The sequence below is a fragment of the Onychomys torridus genome, chromosome 12, assembly GCF_903995425.1.
Source record: "Onychomys torridus chromosome 12, mOncTor1.1, whole genome shotgun sequence".
In the NCBI taxonomy this organism is placed as follows: Eukaryota; Metazoa; Chordata; class Mammalia; order Rodentia; family Cricetidae; genus Onychomys; species Onychomys torridus.
Genome location: NC_050454.1, coordinates 16,384,517 through 16,409,523, shown reverse-complemented (window position 1 = coordinate 16,409,523; position 25,007 = coordinate 16,384,517). Strand labels below are relative to the sequence as shown.

Here is a 25,007-nt window from a genome sequence, read left to right as displayed (position 1 = left end):
AGGTTGAAAGCACCTTAACCTTTAGTCACCTTCCATTCTAGGAATCATGGGGCCTTCCAGGGAGGACAGGCCACTTCTAAGGTTAGAACAGTTTGTGATAGAGACAGATCTTCTTGTAGAGTCCAGATTAGTACCCCAACATAGATGACTGTGATTAACAATAAACAATTTAGCCAGGCAGTGGTGGTGCATGACTTTAATCCCAGCACTCAGGAGGCAGAGGCAGGCGGATCTCTGTGAATTCGAGGCTAGCCTGGTCTACAAAGCAAGTCCTAGGACAGGCTCCAAAGCTACACAGAGAACGCTGTCTCGAAAAAAACAAACAAACAAAACATAAACAATTTGTGGGACCATCTTGCAGGACCCTGAACTAAGGTAATGATGGGCAGGAAAAGCCTTGACAAGGACTACTTGCTTTCTCTGCTTATCCTCAAAGTAGTTTTTTTAAGGTTTATTTTCATTTTATGTGCATGGGTGTTTGCCTGTGCGCCGTGTACATGCAGTACATGCAGAGACTAGAAGAAGGCATCAGATCCCCTGGACCTGGAGTTCTAGATTGTTAGTGACCATGTGTTTGGAATCAAACCCAGGTCCTCTGAAAGGGCATCAAGTGCTCTTAACTGCTGAGCCACATCACCACTCCCCCAATTCATCCTTTAATTAAACCTAAAACTCACATAAATATCAGAAGAAGAAACTGAAGCTCTGGGACCCTTTATCTGGTCTTCTTCCCAATGTGAATTGATGAAATCTTTCTCTGCTCTTCACTTCTCCTGTCTCTGAGTTGACAGACTGAGAAGGGTGGCTGAGCCGAGCCTCCTGGGGCTACTAGAGCTTAGCTTCTGTCCTAAAACTGTTCTAGAACTATGATACAGTTACAGGGTAAAATGGAGGGGTGATGAATTGTTCTTGATGACTTGGGTCATGAGACTTCAAAAATGGGAAGGGGAGCATTAATTATACTTCCCACACACACACACACAATAATGCTCTAATTATGGTAAATGGTTATGTTGCTCATAGGAAATGTTTGTACTTCAGCCAGGTTTCAAAAGTAAGAATTAAGAAAGCATGAGGGTTGGAGATTTAGCTCAGTGGTAGAGTGCTTGCCTAGCAAGCACAAGGCCCTGGGTTCAGTCCTCAGCTCCACAAAGAGAAAAAAAAAAAAAAAAAAAAGAAGAAAAAAAAAGAAAGAAAGCATGAAGGGGCACTGGAGAGATGGCTCCACAGTTAAGAGTACTTGTTCTTGCAGAGGACCTGGGTTCCTGGGTTTGATTCCCAGTACCCACAGAATGGCTCACAACTGTCTGTAACTCAAGTCCCAAAGGATGTGACACCCTCATCTGGCCTCCACAGGCACTGCAAGCATATGGTACATAGACAGGCATGCCATGCCTATCATGCATGCAAAGCACCCATACACATAAAAAATTAAACATTAAGAAAGTGTGGGATGGGCTGGAGAGATGGTTCAGAGGTTAAGAGCACTGGCTGCTCTTCCAGAGGTCTTGAGTTCAATTCCCAGCAACCACATGGTGTGGCTTACAACCATCTGTAATGAGATCTGGTGCCCTCTTCTGGCATACAGGGATTGATTACATGCAAGCAGAACACTGCATAAGCAATAAATAAATAAATCTTCAAAAACAACAACAAAAGAGCATGGGAAACAATAGGACATTCATACAACTTTTCAGTTTTCAGGACCATTCTCTTCTCTACCTCGTGTTCATCACACCACCACTGAAATAATCAACACAGCTTTATAAACAAGTAGAAATTCAGAGAAGTTAAGCAACTTGCCCAATACAACCAAGAAGGTAAGCAGAGATCGAGAATGATAAACCTGGCTTTCACTTGTGTTTCCTGTAAGGAGACAAGGCCAAGTCCTGAGAACATGAGCAAGAGCAGAACTCAGAGCTGCAGACTCTATGGTACCCTCCACTCCCTCTCCTCCCTCCCTCCTTTCCTGTTCTCCTCCCTTTGTTCCTTTCATTCCTCCCAGCCCCCCTTCTTCCCTCTCTCTTTCCATTTTGAAATTCAATAGGCAACCTGTTTTTGTCCAAGGAAGCTCTCGATTTGACTGAACATACAGGTAGAAAAACAAAAAGCAGGGAGGGTGGCGTGGGGGCTTGCTTTGTCTCCTTTTCAGTTTGACTCCAGAACAAGCATGCTAACGCGAAGCACAGTGCCTAGTCAAACGGACTTCAGTTTAACCATGCAAAGCAGGTGATAAATCCAAAGGAATGTCCTAGAGGACTAAGTCATAAATCCAAACACCAAGAGGAACAAGAAACACAGCAGAGGCAATCCAGAGCCCCAGACTTCAAAGGAGGAGACCAATGGCTCATATTTGTAACGAGTGACATTGCATCCAGGTCTCCTGAATTCAACATTAACCAAACTCCTGCTCTATAGGAGGTGGGCACCTGAGACCAAAGATGCACAAACTGCTTCTGTCAGAAGTAATCATCAGAAAAGATAAAGCAGCGTGAAAGGAGGTTCTGCCTCAGTCCAACTTTGTTCAAATTATCAACTGACAACTGGGTGGTGGTGGCGGCAGCGGCAGCGCATGCCTTTAATCCCACCACTGGGGAAGCAGAGCCAGCCTGGTCTACAGAGTGAGTTCCAGGAAAGGCACCAAAACTACACAGAGAAACCCTGTCTCGAAAAAAACAAAAACAAACAAACAAAAAAACCCAGTAAAACAAAAAATATCAACTGACAGGGCTGGAGAGATGGCTCAGCAGTTAAGAGTGCTGGCTGCTCTTCCAGAGGTCCTGAGTTCAATTCCCAGCAACCACACGGTGGCTCACAGCCATCTATGGTGGAATCTGATGCCCTCTTCTGGCATAAAGTCATAGAGCACCCATATACATAAAATAAATAAATACATCTTTAAAATTTTTTTCAACTGATATATAGTTAAAAATCCATAGACTAGGGCTGGAGAGATGGCTCAGAGGCTAAGAGCACTGGCTGTTTTTCCAGAGGTCCTGAGTTCAATTCCCGGCAACCACATGGTGGCTCACAACCATCTGTAATGAGATCTGGTGCCCTCTTCTAGTGGGTAGGGGTACATGCAGATAGAACACTGTATATGTAATAAATAAACAAATCTTTTTTTTTTAAATCCATAGAATAATAGAATTTAAAAATGACTCTTTGTTAGTAACATAAACTTTGACCCAGAAGAGGGCATTCATTTGAACCTCTGAAATGCTACTGCGAAGCAACTAGTCTTCTACCCAAAATGCCTTTTTTCAGGAGAACCTGAGACTTCCACGAGTCTATACTGCTAATCATGGTTCTCCTGAGCTAACACTGGTGTCAGTTTAAATATCCAGATTCATTTTGTAGCAAAAACAAAGTGAAGGCCGGAAGGCGGTGGCGCACGCCTTTGATCCCAGCACTTGGGAGGTAGTCAGGAGGATCTCTGTGAGTTCGAGGCCAGCCTGGGCTACAGAGCGAGATCCAGGACAGGCACCAAAACTACACAGAGAAATCATACCTCAAAAAAACAAAACAAAACAAAAAAAGAAAACAACAAAACAAAGTGAAAAACATAATCTTAGTTCTTATGCTATGGTTTTGCCTATATGTGTCTGGTGCCAGCAGAGGTCAGAAGAGGTAAACCTGGAGTTACAGTGGTTTTGAGATGTCATGTGGGTACTGTAAACTTAACCCAGGTACTCTGTAAAAGCAACAAGTGCTTTTAACTGCTGAGCCAAAGAAGGGGTCTCATGTAGCCCAGCCTGGCCTGGAATCTCCCATACAGCAGAGGATGACCTTGAACTCCTAATTCTTCTGCCTATACCTGGTGAATGCAATCACATCACATGCCTCTGCAGCCTGTTACATTAGCCTGTACTCGGTTTTTTTTTTGGTTTTTGTTTGTTTGTTTGTTTGTTTGTTTTTTGTTGTTTTTTGTTTTGTTTTGTTTTTCAAGATAGAGTTTCTCTGTGTAGCCCTGGCTGTCCTGGAACTCGCTTTAGTGTAGACCATGCTGGCCTCACAGAGATCCACCTACAGAGACCCACCAGCCTCTGCCTCCCAAGTGCTGGGATTAAAGGCGTGCACCACCACTGCCCAGCTGTACTTTTTTTTTTTTTTTTCCACAGCTATACCCTTATTTCTTGACTTTCTTTCTATGGTTAGCTGCCACTTACTCAGCTTTCCATTTTCCATATCTCCTTCAAAAAGCCTTTTCCTGGGTTCCCAGGTGGGCATAAGGTATCCTTTGTACTCCCAGAGCATGGCCACCTTCCTGTGTCATAATTCACCTGCTCACTTCTCAGTACCCTCAATTGGACTTTGAGCAGGAACAATGTCTGCCTTGTTCATCAGGAGTATCTAGCACAATGCAGTATGTGGTAGGTAAATAAATGAATGGATTAATCTGTCTTCCAGGATGACATATGATTGGGTTTTATTGTTTGGTTGGTGTGTTTTACTCCCTCCTTTTTTTTTGAGTTTATAGGATTATAGGATTTGCCTTCACTCAAAGTGGCACTTAAAATTTTTTATATAGTTTTTTTCCACCACATTCGTCCCAGGGATGGCAAGCATCTCTACCTGTTGAGCCTTCTTGCTAGCCATCACAGTAGCATTTTAAATGAGACAGTATCTTGGCTCTAGGACTCTATAAGATCTCTATAGGCCCAAATGCCCACAGTTAACTCCAATGAGTTTAATTACACTGCCAGCAATATATAAATGTAATAAAACTCAAGGTAAGTAATCAGGTAAATATATTCACACTTGAATGCTTCATTGAATTGAGCATGTTGGGTCTTTGTTTATATTTTTGTTTTTGTTTTTCCTCCATGGCTCTAATAGGTCTACTTTAGGCTTTCTGTATAATTTCCTCTTAGGCAATCCATGTCATCACAAGTAAATCCAATGGTATGTGCTTCTATTTATTAATAAACAACTCTGATAGTAGAAAGACAAAACACAATTTACCGAAGTGTTATGACCTGAGCTGAACGTGGCGGCTCGTATCTGTAATCCCAGTACTTGGGAGGCTGAAGCAGAGCCTACCTGGGATACACAGTGAATTTCTGGAAAGCCTGAGTTACAGTGTGAGACCTTCTCTCAAAACTAAACCATAACAAAACAAGGTCAGGCATGGTGGCAGAGACCTGGAATCTCAGCATATAGAAACCAGACACAGGAAAATCCAGAGTTCAAGGCCATCCTTAGGTACATAATGACTTTAAGGTTAGCTTGGGCAACTTGAGACCCTTTCTTTAAAAAAAAAATATCTGGATATAACAGAGCTGTTGGAAACGTGAGCTCACAGCAGCTGTGGCCATATGCACAAGACCTGCATGAGATCAAGCCAGTCAAAATTTGAGCATGTATGGAGAGGGCCTGAGGGACTGCCACCTCTAACTCAGGACCTATTGGCATTTGATGGCTATGAGGAGGAAGCGTCTGTTTTCTTCAGCGATGCAGCCTGATAGGTTGCTCATGCTCCATTCCATTGGACAGCACTAGATTCATGTGTCTACGAAGGCTCCAGTTGGACTCAGGTTTGAAGAAAGGAGATGGAATTGGAAGGGAAATGTGGGGAAGGCCTAAGAGGAGCTGGAAAAGAGGTATAGGAGTGAATATGATAAAAATACACAATATACAGGTATGAGAATCCCAAAGAATAAATAAAAATATTTACACCCCCAATCATGAGAAGAGAATAGGCTAACACTGAACCTGAATGGCTTGTTGTTGTTGTTGTTGTTGTTGTTTTTGTTTTCTCTCAGGCTGTTATTCACAAATACATGAATACACTCATGACCAGAAGCAACAATTAGGAGAGCTGACATTTTGGTTTTGAGACAGGATCTTCTGTAGACCAGGTTGGCCTCCAATTCACTCTGTAACTGAGGGTAGCCTTTGAACTCCTGATCCTCCGGCCTCCATCTCTCATGTGCTGGGATTACACCTGGCTTTGAGGGATCAGGGGTCACTGTTTTTCTCCTTTCTGCTTCTGTCCCACCTTCTCTGTCTGCAGAGAGCTCTGCCCTGACTTAACAAAGACACAGTTAACACCCACACCACTAGGTCTCCCTCATCCCTTAGTTAGGAGGACATTTACTTGAATTTAAAAAACTCTTTTTTTCCCTCTTTTAATTTTTTTTAAAATATTTATTTATTTATTTATTTATTATGTATATAGCATGTATGACTGCAGGCCAGAAGAGGGCACCAGATCTCATCACAGATGGTTGTGAGCCACCATCTGGTTGCTGGGAATTGAACTCAGGAACTCTGGAAGAGCAGTCAGTGCTCTTAACCTCTGAGCCATCTCTCCAGCCCCTAATTTTTATTTATTTATTTGAGACAGTCTGACTGTATAGCCCTGGCTGGCCTGGAACTCACTGATTCACCTCGAAGGTGCTGGGCGGAAAGGTGTGTACCCCAATGCCCAGCAAGAGCTTTTACCCTTGTGTGCAATTACTCACCTAACAAGCCCCAAAGACTTCTCTCCTTTCTTCTTGCCACTTCTTCCTGAACTTCACACAGCATACATTCAATAATTGTAACTGCTTCGATGAGCTTGGCCTGGTCACCTCTGACCTCTAGAGTTGCCTTACTTGGACTGACAGTCTCTGAAATGGAGATGCCTAAGGTTGTCTGGAGCTGAGACAGCGTGTCATGCTCTTTTTTCCCAAGGTAGAGAATATGGCTATTCTCAATGATGTAGTGGTTCTCGGAAGTCAGCAATCTTTCAATCCATTCTTTGGCCTCATACATCTCTCCCACTTTTACACCTATCAGATTGATGGCAGGGGATCCAGCTTCAAGTCCACTTCTCCGCTCCCCTCCGGTCCACTGGGGGACTGAAACAACTATCAGAAACAGGTAAAGAAGACTGGTGGGTTTTCAATAGTGCAGAACATCACAGCCACTGTTTGCCCCAGGGTATTACCACCATTGTCAGTATGAGCAGCTTAAGACCTATCTGTAAAAGCCACACCGTGTATAATGGGAATCTGCATGCATAGTTTATGGCCTCCTTATAAACATACCAGTTAGCTTAGAAGACAATGGATTTATCATATCCACCTGCTATATGTGATTTGTCAATCATAAGTAAGTTTCCTGTTAAGTGACATATCCTTAACCTCTTGCACCTACCAGACATAAAATCAAATACCTAAAGCTACAGAATTGGAGGAATAAAATGTATTTTTAAAAAACAAAAAACTGGCTGGGTGATGGCAGCGCACACTTTTAATCCCAGCACTCAGGAGGCAGAGGCAGTCAAATCTGAGTTTGAGGCCAGCCTGGTCTACAGAGTGAGTTCCAGGATATCCAGAGCCACACAGAGAAACCCTGCCCTGAGGAAAGAGAGAAAGAAAAACTGAAGTTGAGGGTGGTCACGTGTGCTTACAATCCCCACATTTGAGAGGTCGAGCCAAGATCAGGAACACATAAAGGTTTTGAGGTCAACTTGGGCATAATGAGAGCCTGTCTCAAAAAATAAAATAGAGGGGTGGCTCTTGAAAGAGCTAGGAAGAGAATCAGGGAAAATGCACTGTATGAAATTCTCAGAGAACGAATTATAATCTTAAGTTTTTTAAAAGGTAGCAAGGGGTTAGAGAGATGGCTTAGCAGTTAAGTACACTGGCTGCTCTTTCAGAGGCCCCAGTTCAATTCCCAGCACCCACACGGCAGTTCAGAAGTTACTGTTTGCAACTGTGGTTCTCTCACACAGACGCACGTGTAGCCAAAACACTAATGCACATTAGAAAAAAAAAAAAAAAGTAGCAAACCAGTAGCCAGTTAGGCAAAATATTCCACAGAAAAGCAAACATGACTCATATCTATGTGAAAAGATGCTTATCTTGATGGTGATTAGAGAAATGCACCAACACCTACTGCACCATCACCTACCAGTAGAGAAAGAATTTGGAAATTTAACAATATCAAGTGTTAAGAAATCTATAGAACAACTAGAACTCCTAAATTTCTATGACATAAAACTGGGACAAGCTTTCTTATGTAAGTTAAAACCAAAAACTATTGCAAAGCTCACATTCTGTTTTTAAATTGAGAGAGAGAGAGAGATTGAGATTGATTGATTGATTGATTGATTGATTCAGACTTGGTAGGAACCACCTTTTCCCACCAAGCCATCTTAAAAGTTCACATTGGAACTAACTAATGGAAATAACCTGATGCCCTTCAATAATGGAATGTTACTGTACTGATGAAAAGAAATAACCTTTACATGACTGAGTCACGGAAACATATTTTGAGGGGGAGAAAAAGCAAGTCATTTAAGATTCCCAGAGTCATTAAGTAACTTGTGCATGGCTATAGGACTAGTTAATCATGTCCACCAAGCTAGTGGGTGGGAGCATCTGATCCTAATGCTTACACAACTCTTCTTCCCAGTAGCAATCCTCAGACACCAGGGTAGGGGCTGGAGATACAGCTCAGTAATGAAGAGGATATACTGCTCTTCCAGAGGACCCAAGTTCAATTTCCACCACCCACATCAGGCAGTTCACAACTACTTCTAACTCCAGCTCCAGAGGGATCTCTGGCCTCTGAAGGCAAAATGCACTTGTGTGTACATGCTCGCCTCCTCCTATAACTAAAAAATTTTAAAAAGACAACTGGGTAGTCAGTATCTATCTCTCTACTGACAGGGTAGCTGGGTGGAGCTCTGGAGCTCTGGAAAGCATTAGGACAGAACAAGAAAGGAGGAGGAAGGGAGCTGAGTTGAAATAAAAGTCAATGTTTAAGACAACAGAAGTGAAAAGGGAATTTTAATTGACAGCATGCTTTTGCTGTTTTAGATACTTATTTGGGAATGTACATTACTTTCGGGAAGGACACAAAACAACGCATAGTGGTACTTCTTTGATCCATCATTATTAGGAGAGAAGAATTCCTTGAGATAACTAAATTGTTCAAATCACTAGGGGTAACTTTTCTAAGAACTAAAATGCATTCAATTAACTATTTATTATACAAATATTCCTAATGAAAATGTGCTTTTCTTCATCCCTGGCTAGTTTAATTTTTCCTTGATAATCTAAGACAATCGGTATCAAACATTCTGAATGGCAATTGTTTTCCTGTGGTTTCTAATTTATTTACAGATATTTTCAAGAACTACTGAATAAATCATGATCCTTGTCTCTGTACTTCAGTTTAATGACATATAGAACTTTCATATTCCCTTTTTGCATTAGCTTTACCTAAAATTCCATCCCTTACCTGTTCTTCTTCATCCCATGTGACTTCCCAAAGATGCACTGTATTTAAAGATGCAGCTGCCCCACCACTGCTGGCCAATGGAAATCTTTCCATCCCAAAGCTCACCTTAGAAATATTCTTGTCCATGAGGTCATTCTTGTTCCCTCCGAGTCGAGGAATCTTTCCCTTCGCTACTCTACCTGAGGAGTTTGACTATCAAGAACTACTCTAGACATTGTTCTAAGAGCTTTACATATATTATTTTATTTAAGTCACACAATCCTATGAGACAGGAACTATTTAGCTTATCTTACAAATGAAGTCACTTAAGATTCCCAGAGTCATTAAGTAACTTGTGCTCCTTCTTATTTGCCTCCTGGAACTGGTTTAATGCTTTGTAATTTTAATTTAAAAAATCATTTGATAATTGGAAATTATAAAAAACTGTCTATTTATTTAAATCACAGTCCATAATTGAGCGCTCTCTCTCTCTCTCTCTCTTTCTCTCTCTGTCTCTCTGTGTGTGTGTGTGTGTGTGTGTGTGTGTTTGAGAGCACACACGTACTATGATACACATTTAGAGGTTAAAGGACAATTTGTGAGAGTCAGTTTTCTCCTTCTACCATGTGGGATCCAGGAGTGGAACTCTGGTCATCAGGCTGGCAGCAGGTGCTCTGACCTGATTGGCCATCTCACTGGTCCATAGTTAACCACTGTTATCCTCACTTTACAGACAGATCAACAAGGCTCCTAAGACTCGCCATCCCGAGACTCAACAGAGCTGCTACCTTCTGTACTTGCAGCACTACTGAGCTGTTAAACATTCCACCCCAGTCCACTCACATTCCAGTGAAGGAGTGGAAGTCTGAGACAAAACTAACCTCCCTAGAATACAACATCCAAGATTGGTTTACTCCATCAATCCCAGGAATCCCAAACCTAGCTCAGCTGTGAAGCCAGCTAGACAGTTTTAAAGAGACCAGAGTTCCTGGATCAGAATCTGTGATCAGAATATATACACAGGCACCCACCTTTCTTTAAGAGTCTCATGTAGCCCAGGATGGCTTCAAACTTGCTGTTTAACCGAGTATGACCTGAACTCCTGATTCTCCTGCCCCCACTCAGGTACCACTAGGCTTGTAGGACCCTTAATTTCTTACTCACCACTGTTACTGCTGAGATTCAGTTCATTAGACCTCTTGGTCATTTCAGCACAAAAAGCCTAAAATAAGCAAAGCAGAGCAGTCATAACAGGGAGGACAATCATCACAGTCAAAATCTCCCTGCATACACCACACCACTGTCTCATTATACCCCATTCCCACTCCCACAAGGCCTTCGGTTGCAAACAGGCTTTAGACAATACAATATATCCTGCTGTCTGAGCTACTAGAACAGTGTTCTCAACCTACGTGTGGAAACTCCTTTGGGGTCAAATATCGGCTATCCTACATATCAGCTATCTACATTATGAGTCATAACAGTAGCAAAACTACAGTTATGAAGTAGCAGAAATAATATTATGGCTGGGGGGTCACCACAATATGAGGAACTGTATTAAAGGGTCACAGCATCACTGTATTAGAACATCTGAGAAATTTATATATATATCATATTAAAAGAAAAACAAAATACGGTAGAATTTAGGCAAACTATAAGTATTCATCCATTCAACAGGTACTAATATAGGTACTGAATTAAAGATCAAATAAAAATACAGATCACTTCTAAGCGCTATGAGCACACCAATCTGTTTTATATGGTTTCATTATTGTAAAGTACTTAAAACTGGATTTGACTCATAATGAATATCAACGTATGTTAGATATGGTAATTATAGTCACAAGACAGTCTGCAGAAAAAAGACAGTATTGCCAGGCACATCCTTTAAGACAGCATCTAAAGGAAATCTCTTAGGGGTTTGGAAACACCTTATCCAATGCCTTTCTCGTTCAAAGTTGATACAACAGACAATAATTACTTTTTTGAAAAATGATGATATTGATGAGATAAAGAATAAAAGACTAGATTTTGCTTTATCTGTATTTCAAAAATGAAGTGTTTGTGTGTGTGTGTGTGTGTGTGTGTGTGTGTGTGTGTGTGTGTGTGTTTAGTCAGGTTCTCACCGTCTCATTACATAGCCCTGGATGGCCTGGAACTCATTATGTAGACTACATTGGCCTCAAACTCAGAGATCCTCTTTTTTTCGGGGGTGGGGGTGGAAACAGGGTTTCTCTGTGTAGCTGTCCTGGAATAACTCTCTGTAGACCAGGTTAGCCTCAAACTCACACACAGACCCACCTGCCTCTGCCTCCTGTGTGTTAGGATTAAAGACATACACCAACAGTCCCAATTCAACAATGAATTTTCTTGAACTAGAGAAGATTTCCTTTATAAACTATATTTGCAGCTTCTATTTCCAGGGGCAGGGAGGAATTCCACATTTAGTTACCTGGAGAGGTTAAGACAGGATTGTTCCCTGCTGTCCCCACCCAAGAGCTTGGAAATAAACATTATCCACTGATAAACAGACTGTAAGAGAGGCCATACACAATGGATAAAAGTCAGTTCTTTGGTAGGTCATTTTAGAAGTCGGGAGATGTTGCAGGGTTAGAAACACTTAGGCAAAGCTTTTGACTGAAATGTGATGGAAAACTGAGGGGTGGAGCCAAAGGGGAGGTTTGGCAGTGTTCTTTCAGCTCTGGGACTAGTGAGTAACACCCAATCAGAGAGATGCCAACCATGTCTTTTGGAGAGCTGTTCCCTACTCTGAGACAAAATGCCTGGCTTGGGTCAATACACAAGAAATATTTGCTAAATAACCATCTATTGCCTTCTATAAATACCCAGCTCTATCCAGAACAAAAACCATCAAGAAATAACCCAAAGATGGAGGAGAAGGGAAAGAAGAAGGTAAGGGAGAAAGAATAAGAATCCCGTACTAAATACAGGCTGTTTACCTTTAAGGATCCCGTACTAAAAACAGGCTGTTTACCTTTAAGAATCCCGTACTAAAAACAGGCTGTTTACCTTCAAGAATCCCATACTAAAAACAGGCTGTTTACCTTCAAGGAGCAGAGAGAATAAATGCAACAGAAAAGAGAAAAGCCAAGTAGCATGAACATGGCTTTGATAATGACCCTTGCTCAGAGTGACCTTCAGTCAAGGGTGGGTAATCTGCAGAAATTAACATTTACAGAGTTAGAATCCCACCACATTGTGGGATCCTAACCCAGCGTCTTACACTAGAGATACTAATTAGACTTTGGTGATGAATGAACGGACTGTTAAGACATTTCCAAGATGCTAACTCACCTTGTAAGTTCCCACATCTGTTGGAAAGATCACAATCTTTACAGTCAAGGTTTTCTTCATGTGCTCTTTGGCAAACGCTACAATTTCATCTAATATTATCCTCGCGGCTGTACTCGTCTCTATATTAATCACTCCTGTCCCAAGGGCAGGAAAAGAAATGGAATTTATTTCTGGTCGAAGGCAATTTTCCAGACAGCTCTTCACTGCATCTTTCAATAACTGTAAGATAAATACAAGTTCGAGATCAGCCTGTGAGTCAAAAATGAGAACGGAGGCACCCAAATGCTACCCGGTGCATTTGAACACTGAGCTCTCTCCCAGTTATGTAGCCTTGACTGTCACCCTAGCTCAGGAGCCAAGCATCAGTGTGCCGTTCACCTGTCACTCCAAAGTCAACAAAGAGTCCCTGAGTTTAAAGGGGATGGTGACTAAACCAGGCACAGTGTTCCTTCAACACAGTGTTCCTGCTGTGCACCTTCTCCTGAAGAAGTGCCAAGAGTTGTGGCAGATCGAAACTCCATCAATTTTTCTTTTTCCTTTTTTTTTTCAGGATGAAGTCTCACTATGCAGAGCCCTGGCTAGCCTGAAACCCACTAGGTAGAGTATGTGATCTCAAACTCAGAGTTCTGCCTGCCTCTGCCTCCCAAGTGTTGGGATTAAAAACAAAAACAAAACAAAACAAGGAGTGGGCCACCATGCTAGGCTAACCCTCCATCAACTTTTCAATATTATACTGAATTACTATATATAAACAGGAAGGTTGGGGCTGGAAAGATAGCTCAGTGGTTAAGGGCACTGACTGCACTCCTAAAGGACCCGTGTTCAAATCCCAGCACCCACATGGCGGCTAACAACTGTCTGTAACTCAAAGATCTGACCTGCAGGCAAAATACCAATGCAAAAAACAAAAACAAAAAAACAAAAAAAAACAGGAAGGTTGTCTGTGGAAGAACCTAGGAAAGATAAAGCATAGAGAATGACTGGAGGGCCAATCTGGGATTAGAGAGCTCTCTAAGAAAGGACAAGACATAGCACAGAAATCACACACACACACACACACACACACACACACACACACACACACACACACACACACACTGGTGGTTCATAATCCTGGCACCCAGGAGGCAGATGCAGGAGGATTCCCATGAGTTGTAGAATAGCCTGGACTATATACTTTCAGGCTAACCTGGGCTACACAGTGAGACAGTCTCAAAAGCAAAAACAAAATAACAACAACAGAGCCAGGCGGTGGTGGTGCACGCCTTTAATCCCAGCACTTGGGAGGCAGAGCCAGGCGGATCTCTATGAGTTCGAGGCCAGCCTGGTCTACAGAGCAAGATCCAGGACAGGCATCAAAACTACACAGAGAAAGCCTGCCTTGAAAAACAAATAAACAAACAAAAAAACCAAAAAACCGGGGTTGGGGATTTAGCTCAGTGGTAGAGCGCTTGCCTAGCAAGCACAAGGCCCTGGGTTCGATCCTCAGCTCAAAAAAACAAACAAACAAACAAAAAAAACAAACAAAACCCAGCCAATGTGGTGGTGGCTCACACCTTTAATCCCAGCTCTTGGAAGGCAGAAGCAGGTAGATCTCTATGAGTTCAGCTATGTAAAGAGATGATAACCAAATGGCACATTGGATTACACATCTCTCCATATCTGAATGGACTCCCTCTATTCTCTAATTTTTGTGTTTTATGGGAGGAGTTGGCTAAGAGCCAATATCCACTACAGGCACAGTTGGAAGAGACCATTAATAGATTTGACTAGAATGGTATGGAATACCACTCCTGCTGGAATTCAACCTGTGAAAGGAAATATGGAAAGGCTGAATCCCATCTCACTATGGAAAGACAGAGCATGTCATTGTGTGTTGTGGAGCAAACTGATGTACAGACAGAGGGTTACATTGTTTCAGTGCCCATGTACAGTGTGAACACTTAGACATTTCAAACCAAACTTAAGAGAACTTAAGGTAATCATACTTGCTTAGCCTTTCATTCAGGCATAGGTATGTTTCCAAAGAGGGATATACCATATGACAATAGTTTGTTTGTTTGTTTGGTTGGTTGGTTTTGGTTTTTCGAGACAGGGTTTCTCTGTGTAGTTTTGGTGCCTGTCCTAGATCTTGCTCTGTAGCCCAGGCTGGCCTCAAACTCACAGAGATCTGCTTGGCTCTGCCTCCCGAATGCTGGGATTAAAAGCATGCGCCACCACCACCCGGCAACAATAGTTTATAAACATAATAAAACAATGGAAACTTAACAAACTGCTTAGACCGTGAAAGTATACAAACATAAATAGATTTTTGAACTTACCTGGTTTTTGTTATCAAGTGTCCATACCACATGAAACACATACTGAGAGGCCAAATTAAATCCTTCTGTGACCAGCACCTTCTGATAACCTGCAGACAGTGCGATCTTGTCAAGTTCCTTTTCCATTTGAAATCCTGCTCGTTTAAGAATTGACTTTGACACAGGTCCAGTTTTAAGATCGTATCTAAATCCAGAATTAACAATTACATCTGTCTGAAAGGAAAGAAAACACAGGAATCCTTAAATCCCTCCTTCTTAAATGACTAACTTGTACTCCCCTAGGGATTTTAAAAATTATTTTTGAGTATTCCAAATCCACAAAAAAAATGATTTTGCAATAGACTGATATTTCTAGAGACAGTTCATTTCATGCTATGAAGCTGTTTGTCCTATTTTGAAATTATATACATAAATAGATGATATTGTCATTACATTCACCATTTGCTGAATTATGCTTAATTTATTTCAAGCTTCTGATAATTCCTTCTGGCTTCTCTGTTTAAGGACTTTATTTTCAAACTGGAGAGATGGCTCAGTGGTTAAGAGCATTTGTGGCTCTTGCAGAGGACCTGGGTTCACTCCCAGCTAGCACATGGCAGCCTGCAATTGTCAATAACCCCACTCCTGGGGGATCCAAAGCCCTCCTCTCATAACCAAAGTCACCAAACATGTATTTGGTGCCAGACACACAGGCAAAACTCTCATACCCATAAAATTTTTTAAAAAATTTATTTTCAATTATGTGTATGTCTCTGTGTGGGTTTGTACACATGCATGAGTGTAGTGCCTACAAAATCCAGAACAGGATATCAGATCCCCTGGAGCTGGAGTTATAGAGAGCTGTGAGCTGCCTGATTTGCAGGGTGGGGGCAGAATCAAGTTCTCTACTAGAACATCATATTCTTAACAGCTGAGCCTTCTCCCAGCCTCCTTTGCTGGCCGGTTGTTTCTTCTCTTTTGTTTTTGGTACAGAGTCTCACCATGTAACCCTGGCTGGCCTGTAACTCACTGTGTAGACCAGGTTAACCTCAAGTTCACAGAGATCCCTTTGTCTCTACTTCTTCAGTGCTGGGTTTAAGGGCATGCACCACACCTTGTTTTGTTTTTGAGACAGTGTCTCCTGTAGCCTGACTGACCTGAGACTTCCCAAATAGCTGAAGATGACCTTAAACTCCCGATCCTCTTACCTCTACCTCCCCAGTGTTGGGACTGCAGGTTTATGGGTTCTAGGGATTGAACTCAAGGCTTCAAGCTGCTAGGCATGTTGGAGTGTTGGGATTCCAGGCATGTGCCAGAGTGCTTGGTTTAACAGGGACATTGCTGGTTTTACCCTGAAAGAGCAATCTGAATTTGCCATTGTGGGGCACTGGCACCCTTCAGAAAATCTAAGGTTCCTATCGCTGCTGACAAGTGAATACAATAAAATGTGGTCAAAGGATGTTATTCAATGATGCTTCTACTTTGATTTTAAACTGTGACAGTAATGAATCCTCAGATATTTCATTTCGTAGCCTCCTTGGTCTTTCTTCACTCTGATTGACTTGTAGGTAGTAAGTCACTGGCAACCGCTCAACATACTTGGACTGTGGCCACAGGACATATCACTGATCCAAAAAAGTAAAAACAAAGGTGTAACAATAAACTTCACTGAGTCTACCCAAACTCCTTATCTCTTGCCCATGGATTCCTTTCTGTCTCTCGGACCACACCACTTGAGCCTCCCTGGAAGCCTTCCCTCCTGCCAGTTCACACCCGCTACAACCCTGGAAGCCTCCCCTCCTGCCAGTTCACAACTGCTACAACCTGAGATCAGCTTCTGTTTTTCCCAGTGCAGGGATCGAACCCAGGCTGAACAAGCATTCCACCACAGAGCACCCCAGCCTGCAGCTGCTTTTCCAGGGGCATCAGTTAGGGTTTTACACCCTGCCCTGCCACCATCACTTTCTGCTACTTCTGTGTGTGTGTGTGTGTGTGTGTTGCTTTAATCACAAATTTACACCCTTTGGGGATTTTTTGCTTGTTTGGGTTTTTCCCCCCAGATTTTTGAAGCAGAGTCTCCTGCTTCTTCAAACTCAAGGAGATGAGAACGACCTTGAGTCCCTGATTGTTGGGTTCCACCTCCCAACCACTGTGATTACAAGGGTGGGCCACCATGCCCAGCCATAGTCCGAAGTACTACTTGGTTTACTGTTATTGCTCCAGAAATGTTGAGTGGTTTGTCTGTCTCCCTAATGAGATTTCCAAATAAAGGATTTGTTTTTTAAGATTAAAAATAGGATAGAACTACAGGAATGACTCAGTCAGAAAAGTCTTTGCCAGAAATTATGTAAAAAAGCCAGGTGTGGTAACAAGCACTTAGTCCCAGCAAGCCAGAGAAGGCCAAGACAAGAAGTTCCCTAGGGCTAGCTGGCCAGTTCACCCAGTCAACTTGACAAGTTCTAGACCAAGGAGAAACTCTGCCTCAAAAAAAGAAGGGCAGACAATTCTTTAGGAAGACAATCAAGGCTGACCTCTGGCCTCTACACACCTGTGCACCGGTGTGCAACTCCACCCCCAAACACACATAGACACACACAAACCCACACCTATCAGCACATAAACTAAATTCATTCATTCATATTAGTGCTCAGCTGGGGCATGGTAGCTTTTAATCCCAGCACTCGGGAGACAGAGGCAGGTGGATCTCTGTAAGTTTAAGACCAGCCTGGTCTACACAATGAGTTCTAGGACAGTCAAGGCTCTATAGAAAAATAAAATAAAAATTCAGTGCTTGAGGCTGAGGCAAGAGGACCACAAGTCCTTAGTGACATGGCCAAAAACAAAACCCTGTTTCAAAAACAAGAAATAAGAGGGGAGACGGACGGACGGAGGGACGCGCGGGGCATCCAGGGCGGGAGGCGTGGAGGTGAGTGCATGATCCCGGGGGTCGCGGGCGGGGTCAGGGGTCACGGGTCAGCGCGGGGATCATGCTAGCACGAGATGGCTTGCACTCAGCGCTCAACCCGGCTCCAAAGCTTCCCGATGCCCGCACTAGCTAGTTCACACTCGCTGGCACACAGTTGTCCTCAGCTCCAGCACCCGGCTCTCAGTGCTGGCACCCAATGCTTGCACCCCACACCCAATGCTTGCACTCGCTGGCACAAAGCACCAGCATCCCCCACCCCCCCTGCTGACCTCCCAGCTCCCACTTCCCACCCCTCCTCCACCCTTGGGGAAACACATTCCGCCCAGAGCAAGAGGAGCAGGTCACTTTCAGTTGTCAAACCCTGGCTCCACTCCGCGTCCCGTCAGAGGAGGGAGGGGGTCCCTTCGTGTCCACGGGGAGACATCCCAATGGTTTCCCCCCATTTTTTGTTTTGTTTTGTTTTTCGAGACAGGGTTTCTCTGAGTAGCTTTGCGCCTTTCCTGGAACTCTCTGTAGCCCAGGCCTGCCTCTGCCTCCCTAGTGCTGGGATTAAAGGCGTGGGCCACCACCGCCCGGCTCCAAGTTTTTTTTAATTTTAATAAATTTTAAATAAAAATAAAGAAATAAGAGGGAGCTTAAGTTTTTTTAGGATCAAAGAGTATTCTAACTCCTTATGGTTCCTAAGAATCATAGCCTATAATAATTTTAACTCCCATATTAACCATGTGCCACACACTATTGTGAGTGTTTCTTGGATGCTGATTCCAGCTTGCAAATGTCAAGTGCTGTTATGTGTTTTACAGAGGAAGGACCGAAGGCTGAAAGAAAGGTAGAAGTTGTGTTAAGAACTAAGTCAGGTAGTCTCCAAACCAGATGGCCTAAACCCAAAGCCACATTCTTACCCTCCAAAACATACATTCTATGGTCTTCCACTTTAAACATCTTCACAATTAACAATTCGGGCTGGAGAGATGGCTCGGCAGTTAGGAACACTGGCTACTCTTCCAGAGGACCTGGGTTCAATTCCCAGCACCCACATGGTGGCTCACAACCATCTGTAGTGGCATCTGATGGCCTCTTCTGGTGTGCAGGCACACATGCAGACAGAGCACTCATACATGAAACAATAAAATAATTAATTAAAACAGAAGAACAACAAATACTTACTGTTTGCAGTTCAATGAGGCCTTGGACAATATGGAGAGTCAGGCCCTGGCCAATTTGAAGTGTCGCATTGGAAGAGAGGGTAGTTCCTGGACTCCCCCAGGGACTCAACTCCTTCTTCCCAAAGATGCTTTCTGCTGTGTCTTTAAAGGACGCAACAGTGAGCTCCTCATTGCTCACCAGATGAATCTCTTTCAAATTACTGACTGGTTGCTTCACTTGGAAATAAAAATGGATAGTTTCTAAAATTATGCGTGTACACAAATCCAGAGGAAACTGGAAAATTCCAGAGCTCAGGGCTGGAATTGCTACCGTCTTAATCTGTGTATTTTCTACACAGACATGGTGTAAGATGTTGTTAATGGCAAGTCTCAGCAAGTCAATAGCTGTCCGGCTGTCCATGGCTGTCCACTGAGGACCGACAGCATGGATAATCCATTTGCAAGGAAGCCTCCCTGCTTGTGTGACAGCTATCCCACCAGTTGCCACTTTACCATAGGTGGCAATGAGCATTCTGCTCTCTTCCTCGATTTCAAAGCCACCAGCTTTCACCAGGCTTCCGGCCAGGCCACCCCCATGCCGAAGCTCTTCATTGGCTGCATTCACCACAGCATCAACGACGTGTCTGGTAAGGTCATCCTTCCAGACAGATAACTCTATCGCAGGGGTCAGTCTCCTTCTGAAGACCTGCTGAGCAGGAGCACTGTTTCCTGCTGGAGTTGGACAGCTCAGGGTAGAGATACACCCAAACTTATTCTGGAGGACTTCACACAGCTGACTCTCACTGCTTTTTAAAATTTCGAAGACATTGTGTTTGATGGGAATTTGCCATCTGCTGTGTTCTGTGAGAGAGTCGTTAGCTGAAGAAGGAGAGGAGACACAAGAGAGAAAGGAAAAGTGGTTCCTTTCAGAAGGACGTGGCTCCTTTTCATGCTACCAGACTGGCTTTCTTACTTCTGCCACCCCCTCCTTACTGACCCTGCTTCTCACACACAGATAGAATTAGGCCAAGGATATCTAAGAGTCTTCAATGCCAAGTCACTTGAAAAGGACTTGTGTGGGGCACTTAGCCCTCTCTACGTGAGAAAACCTTGTACCAGGGGCAAGAATGTCTTGAATGTATGTAAAAATTGTGAGTTTGGGAAGACTCATGCCAAGTACACACTTATTAAAATGACTTAATCGTGAATCAAAAATGTAGGGGTGCTGTATTCATAACTTCTTCACTTTTTTTAGTGTCTCAGTTGACTTAGAAGAGATTCCCGAGGTAAGACTTCAGAGTGTAAGTAGTTTAAGACAGGATTCTAGAAAACACTAGGGATTCTGGGTAAGGAGAGAAGGTAAGAAATTAAGACGGGAAAACAAAAACAAAAAAGAATGATGTGTGTGTTGGTTAGCAAATAAAGCCTAACTCCATTAGTGGTTGGAGTAGATCCCGTAACTCAGAGCTACAGCCTAGAGTGGTCATTACAGGAACCAGGTATCCAACTTCCGTGAGTCACTGCTGAGGAGAGATGGGCAACACAGGACGAGTCAGCAGGCAGAAGGCCAGCAACCTCTGCCTCACGGCATGTACTCCATCCTCAAAGTCGAAATCAACATAGAGTTATAGCCCAGTAACCAAAAAAAACCAAAAAAACAAAAAAAACCAAAAAACAAAAACAAACAAACAAACAAAAAAACCGATTTACTACTCGGTACATGTCTTTTTTAATCCCCACACTGGGGAGGCAGAGGCAGGCAGATCTCTGAGTGCAAGGCCAGCTTGGACTATACAGTGAGTGCCAGGTCAGTCAGAGCTACAGAGTGAGATGGTGTCTTTAAAGAGCTGGAGAGATGGCTCAGTGGTTAAGAGCACTGGTTGCTCTTCCAGAGGTCCTGAGTTCAATTCCCAGCAACCACATGGTGGCTCACAACCATCTGTAATGAGATCTGGCACATGGGCAGAACACTGTATATACATAACAGACAATAAATAATTTCTTGGGGGGCGGGGGAGGGTTTAAGACAGAGTTTATCCATGTAGTTTTGGTGTCTGTACTGGATCTGGCTCTGTAGACCCAGCTGGCCTTGAACTCACAGAGATCCACCTGCCTCTGCCTCCCAAATGCTGGGATTAAAGGTGTGCATCACCACTGCCCGGCTATAAATAAATCTTTTAAAAAAAATAAAAATAAAAATTACTTACTGTGTATTTCACACTAAAAGATGTCCATATCCTTCTTAATTTGTGGAAAATTTAGTTAGCTCCAAGCCTCTAGCTATTGGCCACTAAAGTCCACCTCAGCACTAGTCACGGTTCTCAGGACAAGCCCCTGAACATCTAAGGCAGAGCACAGCCACTTATGCCTGTGGAGCGCCTCTAACACACACCTCAGGCTGCCTGAGACTTCAGTTTGGTGTGTGTGTGGGGGGTCATTACAGTTTTGTTGTTGGTGGTGATAATACAAGGTCTTACTCTGTAGTCCTTGAATTATTATCCTCCTACCTCCATCTCCTAAACCTTGGGGTTACCACCACGCCCATCTAGCACCCATCTTCATACAGTCAGGTGGATTTCTCACTCTCTTTCATATACACCTTTTACATTCCTCACTCCACCTCAAAATCCAGTTTCTGGATAACCGAACCTGTGGAGTGATAGTGTTTTTCTGAAAATCCCTCTTGCCTTCAGAACCTGACCTTCTCTCAGACCTTGCAACCAAATTAATAACATACTTAGAAACCACTTAAAATTCTGTACTCAATCTGTTTCCCACTGTATATCCAGCCTTCTGAACCTGCCTTTAAGAAAACAATGTAACCAACCTTACTATAGTATACATGCTTCTTATGCAATCCCCTTTTACAACCTAAACTAAATGCATAGCTTTAATCTTAAACTCCGATTCTTCCATGTCCCTGACCTAGAAATATGTGTGTGTCTGTGTGTGCTGTGGTAATCATTTGCTGAAAGCAGCCAATGGGCTGAAAGCAACCTTAAACAAAGTAAGTAACTCATATTGTTGGAAGCAACATGTGGACAGAGGTTGAGAACAGTTGTTTGTGGGTCAGTAAAGTGACTTCTGCCCTTCTAAAATTCTTTTAGAAAATAATTCCTAATTCCTTTACCATACTGTGTTTTCTGTGCTATTAAATAATGATGAAGCTCTTTGTAAGGGACAGACCACAAGGATGGACTGACATCAGATGCACACAAGAGACAGACTACAGACCACAAACTTCAGAAAGATGAAGAACTTGAGGGGAAGTGGGGATTTCAATACTGGGCTTGCTCTTCGTCTAAACAATCCCAAGAGGAAGTGTCTATTCTTCAATGAGTTACCAGCACAGCCTCTGAGCAAGGAAAACTAATGTCAGTGAAACCAGGCTCATTTCAGAGACATTAAAATGCAGGAAAGTGTGCATCCTAAAACAGATTAAATATAGACATTTATTCCATTTCCAGTCTGAGCCACCAAGAAAAGACTTCTGGTGACCTCTCTTACCCGAAAGAAGCCACATCTAAGCAGCTGGTCTCAACTGGCCTGAGCACTAAATGGGAAACCTCAATCGGGCCATCCCCAGAATTAGGCAGGTTGGCTCTTTCAGCTCTTGGTCACCCTTTCTGCCCATTTTGGCTGTCAGGCTCAGGTCAGAAGCATCTCCTATCTGCCTACAAGGGAAAAGGACAGCGGGACCCTGAGAGAAGACATCTTCGGCTGTCCCAGTGCCTCTGAGGCAGTTCCTCTTCCGAAGCGGGGGCTGGCATCTCCACAGAGCCTGCAGTCACACACCTGAGTCCCTGAGGGGGGGACAGTCTCCTTCCGGGAGCCCTCTTCTGCACTGAGGGAAGAGCTGAGCAAAGCCTTTCCTAAAGAAGAGCAAGAGTGAGGCAGTCATACCTGGTCTTTCCGTATTTGCTGCTGCTTCAGAGCCCTGTGAAAAAAAGCAAACGGTTCCTTTAAAAGCTTGAAGCTGCATTTGGGGGGGGGGGGGTGGTGGTGGTGGTGGTTCGGGGAGGAAATGTTTTGGTTGTTTGTGTAAACCAGAATGAGCCACAGCTCTCAAGACAGGCTCCAATTTCCAAAGTCAGTGGGGTTTCCCTAGCCAGAAAAGAAACCACGAGGACATGAGCCTCACCAGCTGCACCTCCTCACATCTGTCAGGACCCATTTCCGTTTGCCTGTTTCGTGACACAAATAAGAAGTGGGAATTTTCAGATCTACTCCAACAAGGTGCCTTTCTCCGCTCCGGTTTTCATTCCTTGCTCACTCCTTACCCATCCTGAAAAATTACTGCTGATGGAGTGAAGAAAATCCACACACCATGGAGGTGACCGCGGCTGGGTCTCAGATAACCAGTCTGGCCTCAAACTTACTATGCACTACCAATTTATGTGATCCTGGAAATTGAAGCCAGGGCCACATGCATGTAGGCAAGCCCTTTACCTAATGTGTTACATTCCTAGTCCTGGAGATGACATTTAAAAGAAGCTCATCCATCCCCAAGTTGATTCTGCTAATGAGATAAGTATATTACTTATTATTTCTTGTTTTGAATTTTGAGACAGGGTTTTATGTAACATGAATTCTAATTTGCCAGATATCCATAATTGGTCTTTTAATAACAAAAACCTGGAGCCAAATATTGGGGTAAATGTTGAAAGATCAGAGACACAAAGGAACAAGCCGGCCGGGTGGTGGTGGCACATGCCTTTAATCCCAGCACTCGGGAGACAGAGGCAGGTGGATCTCTGTGAGTTCGAGGCCAGCCTGGGCTACCGAGTGAGTTCCAGGAAAACAAAAACAAAGGAACAAGCCACTAGCACCTCTTACCTCTAGGACTTCTTAGCCTGAAAAACCTTCCTCAGCCAAAAAGCTTTAGTTCCTGTCTCTCACGCCTTATATACATTTCTCCACCCAGCCATATCATTTCCTTCTTAGTTCTGGGATTAAAGGCATGTGTGCTTTCCAAGCAAAGGCATGAGATCTCAAGTGCTGGAATTAAAGGCATGTGACTCCCAAGTACTGGGATTAAAGCTGTGTGCCACCACTGCCTGGCTCTGTTTCTCTCCTAGACTGAATCAATCTCATGTAATCCAGGGTGGCTTTGAACTCACAGAGATCCACATAGATCTCTGCCTCCCAAGTGCTAGGATTAAAGGTGTGTACCACCACTGCCTGGCATCTATGTTTAATTTAGTGGCTTGTTCTGTCCTCTGATCTTCAAGCAAATTTCATTAGGGTACATAATGTATCACCACAGTTTTACTCCATAGCACAGGCTGGCCGGGAACCTGTGGTGATTCTTCTACCAGCTTCCTGAGTACTGGAATCACAGCTATGATTCCAGTTATGCCACCATATTAAACTATATTAGCATACTCTTGATTTTCCATTTCTCACACAGTATGAGGACAAAACTTAGAAAAATTTAATTTAATTGTACATGTATGGCTGTTCTGCCCGAATGTATGTCTGTGCATCACATGTATGCCATAGAGGCCAAAAGAGGGCATCGGATCCCTTGGAACTAGAGTTACAGACAATGAGTCACCATGTGAGTGCTGGGAATTAATTTGGAAGAGCAGCCAGTGTTCTTAACCACTAAGTCATCTCTCTAGGCCCAGGAGAAAGCTGTGTGAGTTTGGGTATATCACATGCACATAGGAGCCAACAAAGACTGGAAAGAGGGCATCAGATCCCCTGGAACTGGAGTTACAGGCAAGACTGTGTGCCACCATGTAAGTGCTAGGAACCAAACCTAGGTCCTCTACAAGAGCAATATACACTCTTAACCACTGAGCCATCTGTCCAGCCCCGAGGAAAAGCTTTTGTTGGGACGGTAAAGCCATGAGGATGCTAGGTGTAACTGAAGACCCCAGATTTCTTACTGTTACAGGAAGAACTCTTCATGTAATAATTGAACTTCATGACAAAAAAGGTATTTCTGTTTTTACCATGTGAAAGGCCATCCTTCAGGTCCCACGTGGGTCTTTAGCTGTTTATACCGTTTTCAAGTGTAGTCTGCTGATCCTGGAGATGATGGTCTATTTCTGGGATCAAATACAAAGAATACAATAAGCACTGACCAAAAGGTGAGGG

The 25,007-nt window shown here is 43.3% G+C and overlaps 1 protein-coding gene across 6 annotated transcripts in view; it reads right to left on the bottom strand.

The window, feature by feature from the left end:
- Window positions 1–25,007, bottom strand: part of Parp9 (poly(ADP-ribose) polymerase family member 9) — a 36,892-nt gene that overhangs the window by 8,289 nt on the left and 3,596 nt on the right. For all 6 annotated transcript variants that reach the window (XM_036203510.1, XM_036203509.1, XM_036203513.1 and 3 more), the window contains 7 exons: window positions 24,863–24,958; window positions 22,806–22,839; window positions 18,925–19,781; window positions 14,853–15,065; window positions 12,532–12,750; window positions 10,381–10,438; window positions 6,468–6,854 (listed from right to left, as the gene is read on the bottom strand). In XM_036203510.1, coding sequence (XP_036059403.1) covers window positions 6,468–6,854; window positions 10,381–10,438; window positions 12,532–12,750; window positions 14,853–15,065; window positions 18,925–19,781; window positions 22,806–22,839; window positions 24,863–24,877 — 1,783 coding nt within the window. In that variant the 5' untranslated portion in view covers window positions 24,878–24,958. The remainder of the gene's footprint in view (window positions 1–6,467; window positions 6,855–10,380; window positions 10,439–12,531; window positions 12,751–14,852; window positions 15,066–18,924; window positions 19,782–22,805; window positions 22,840–24,862; window positions 24,959–25,007) is intronic.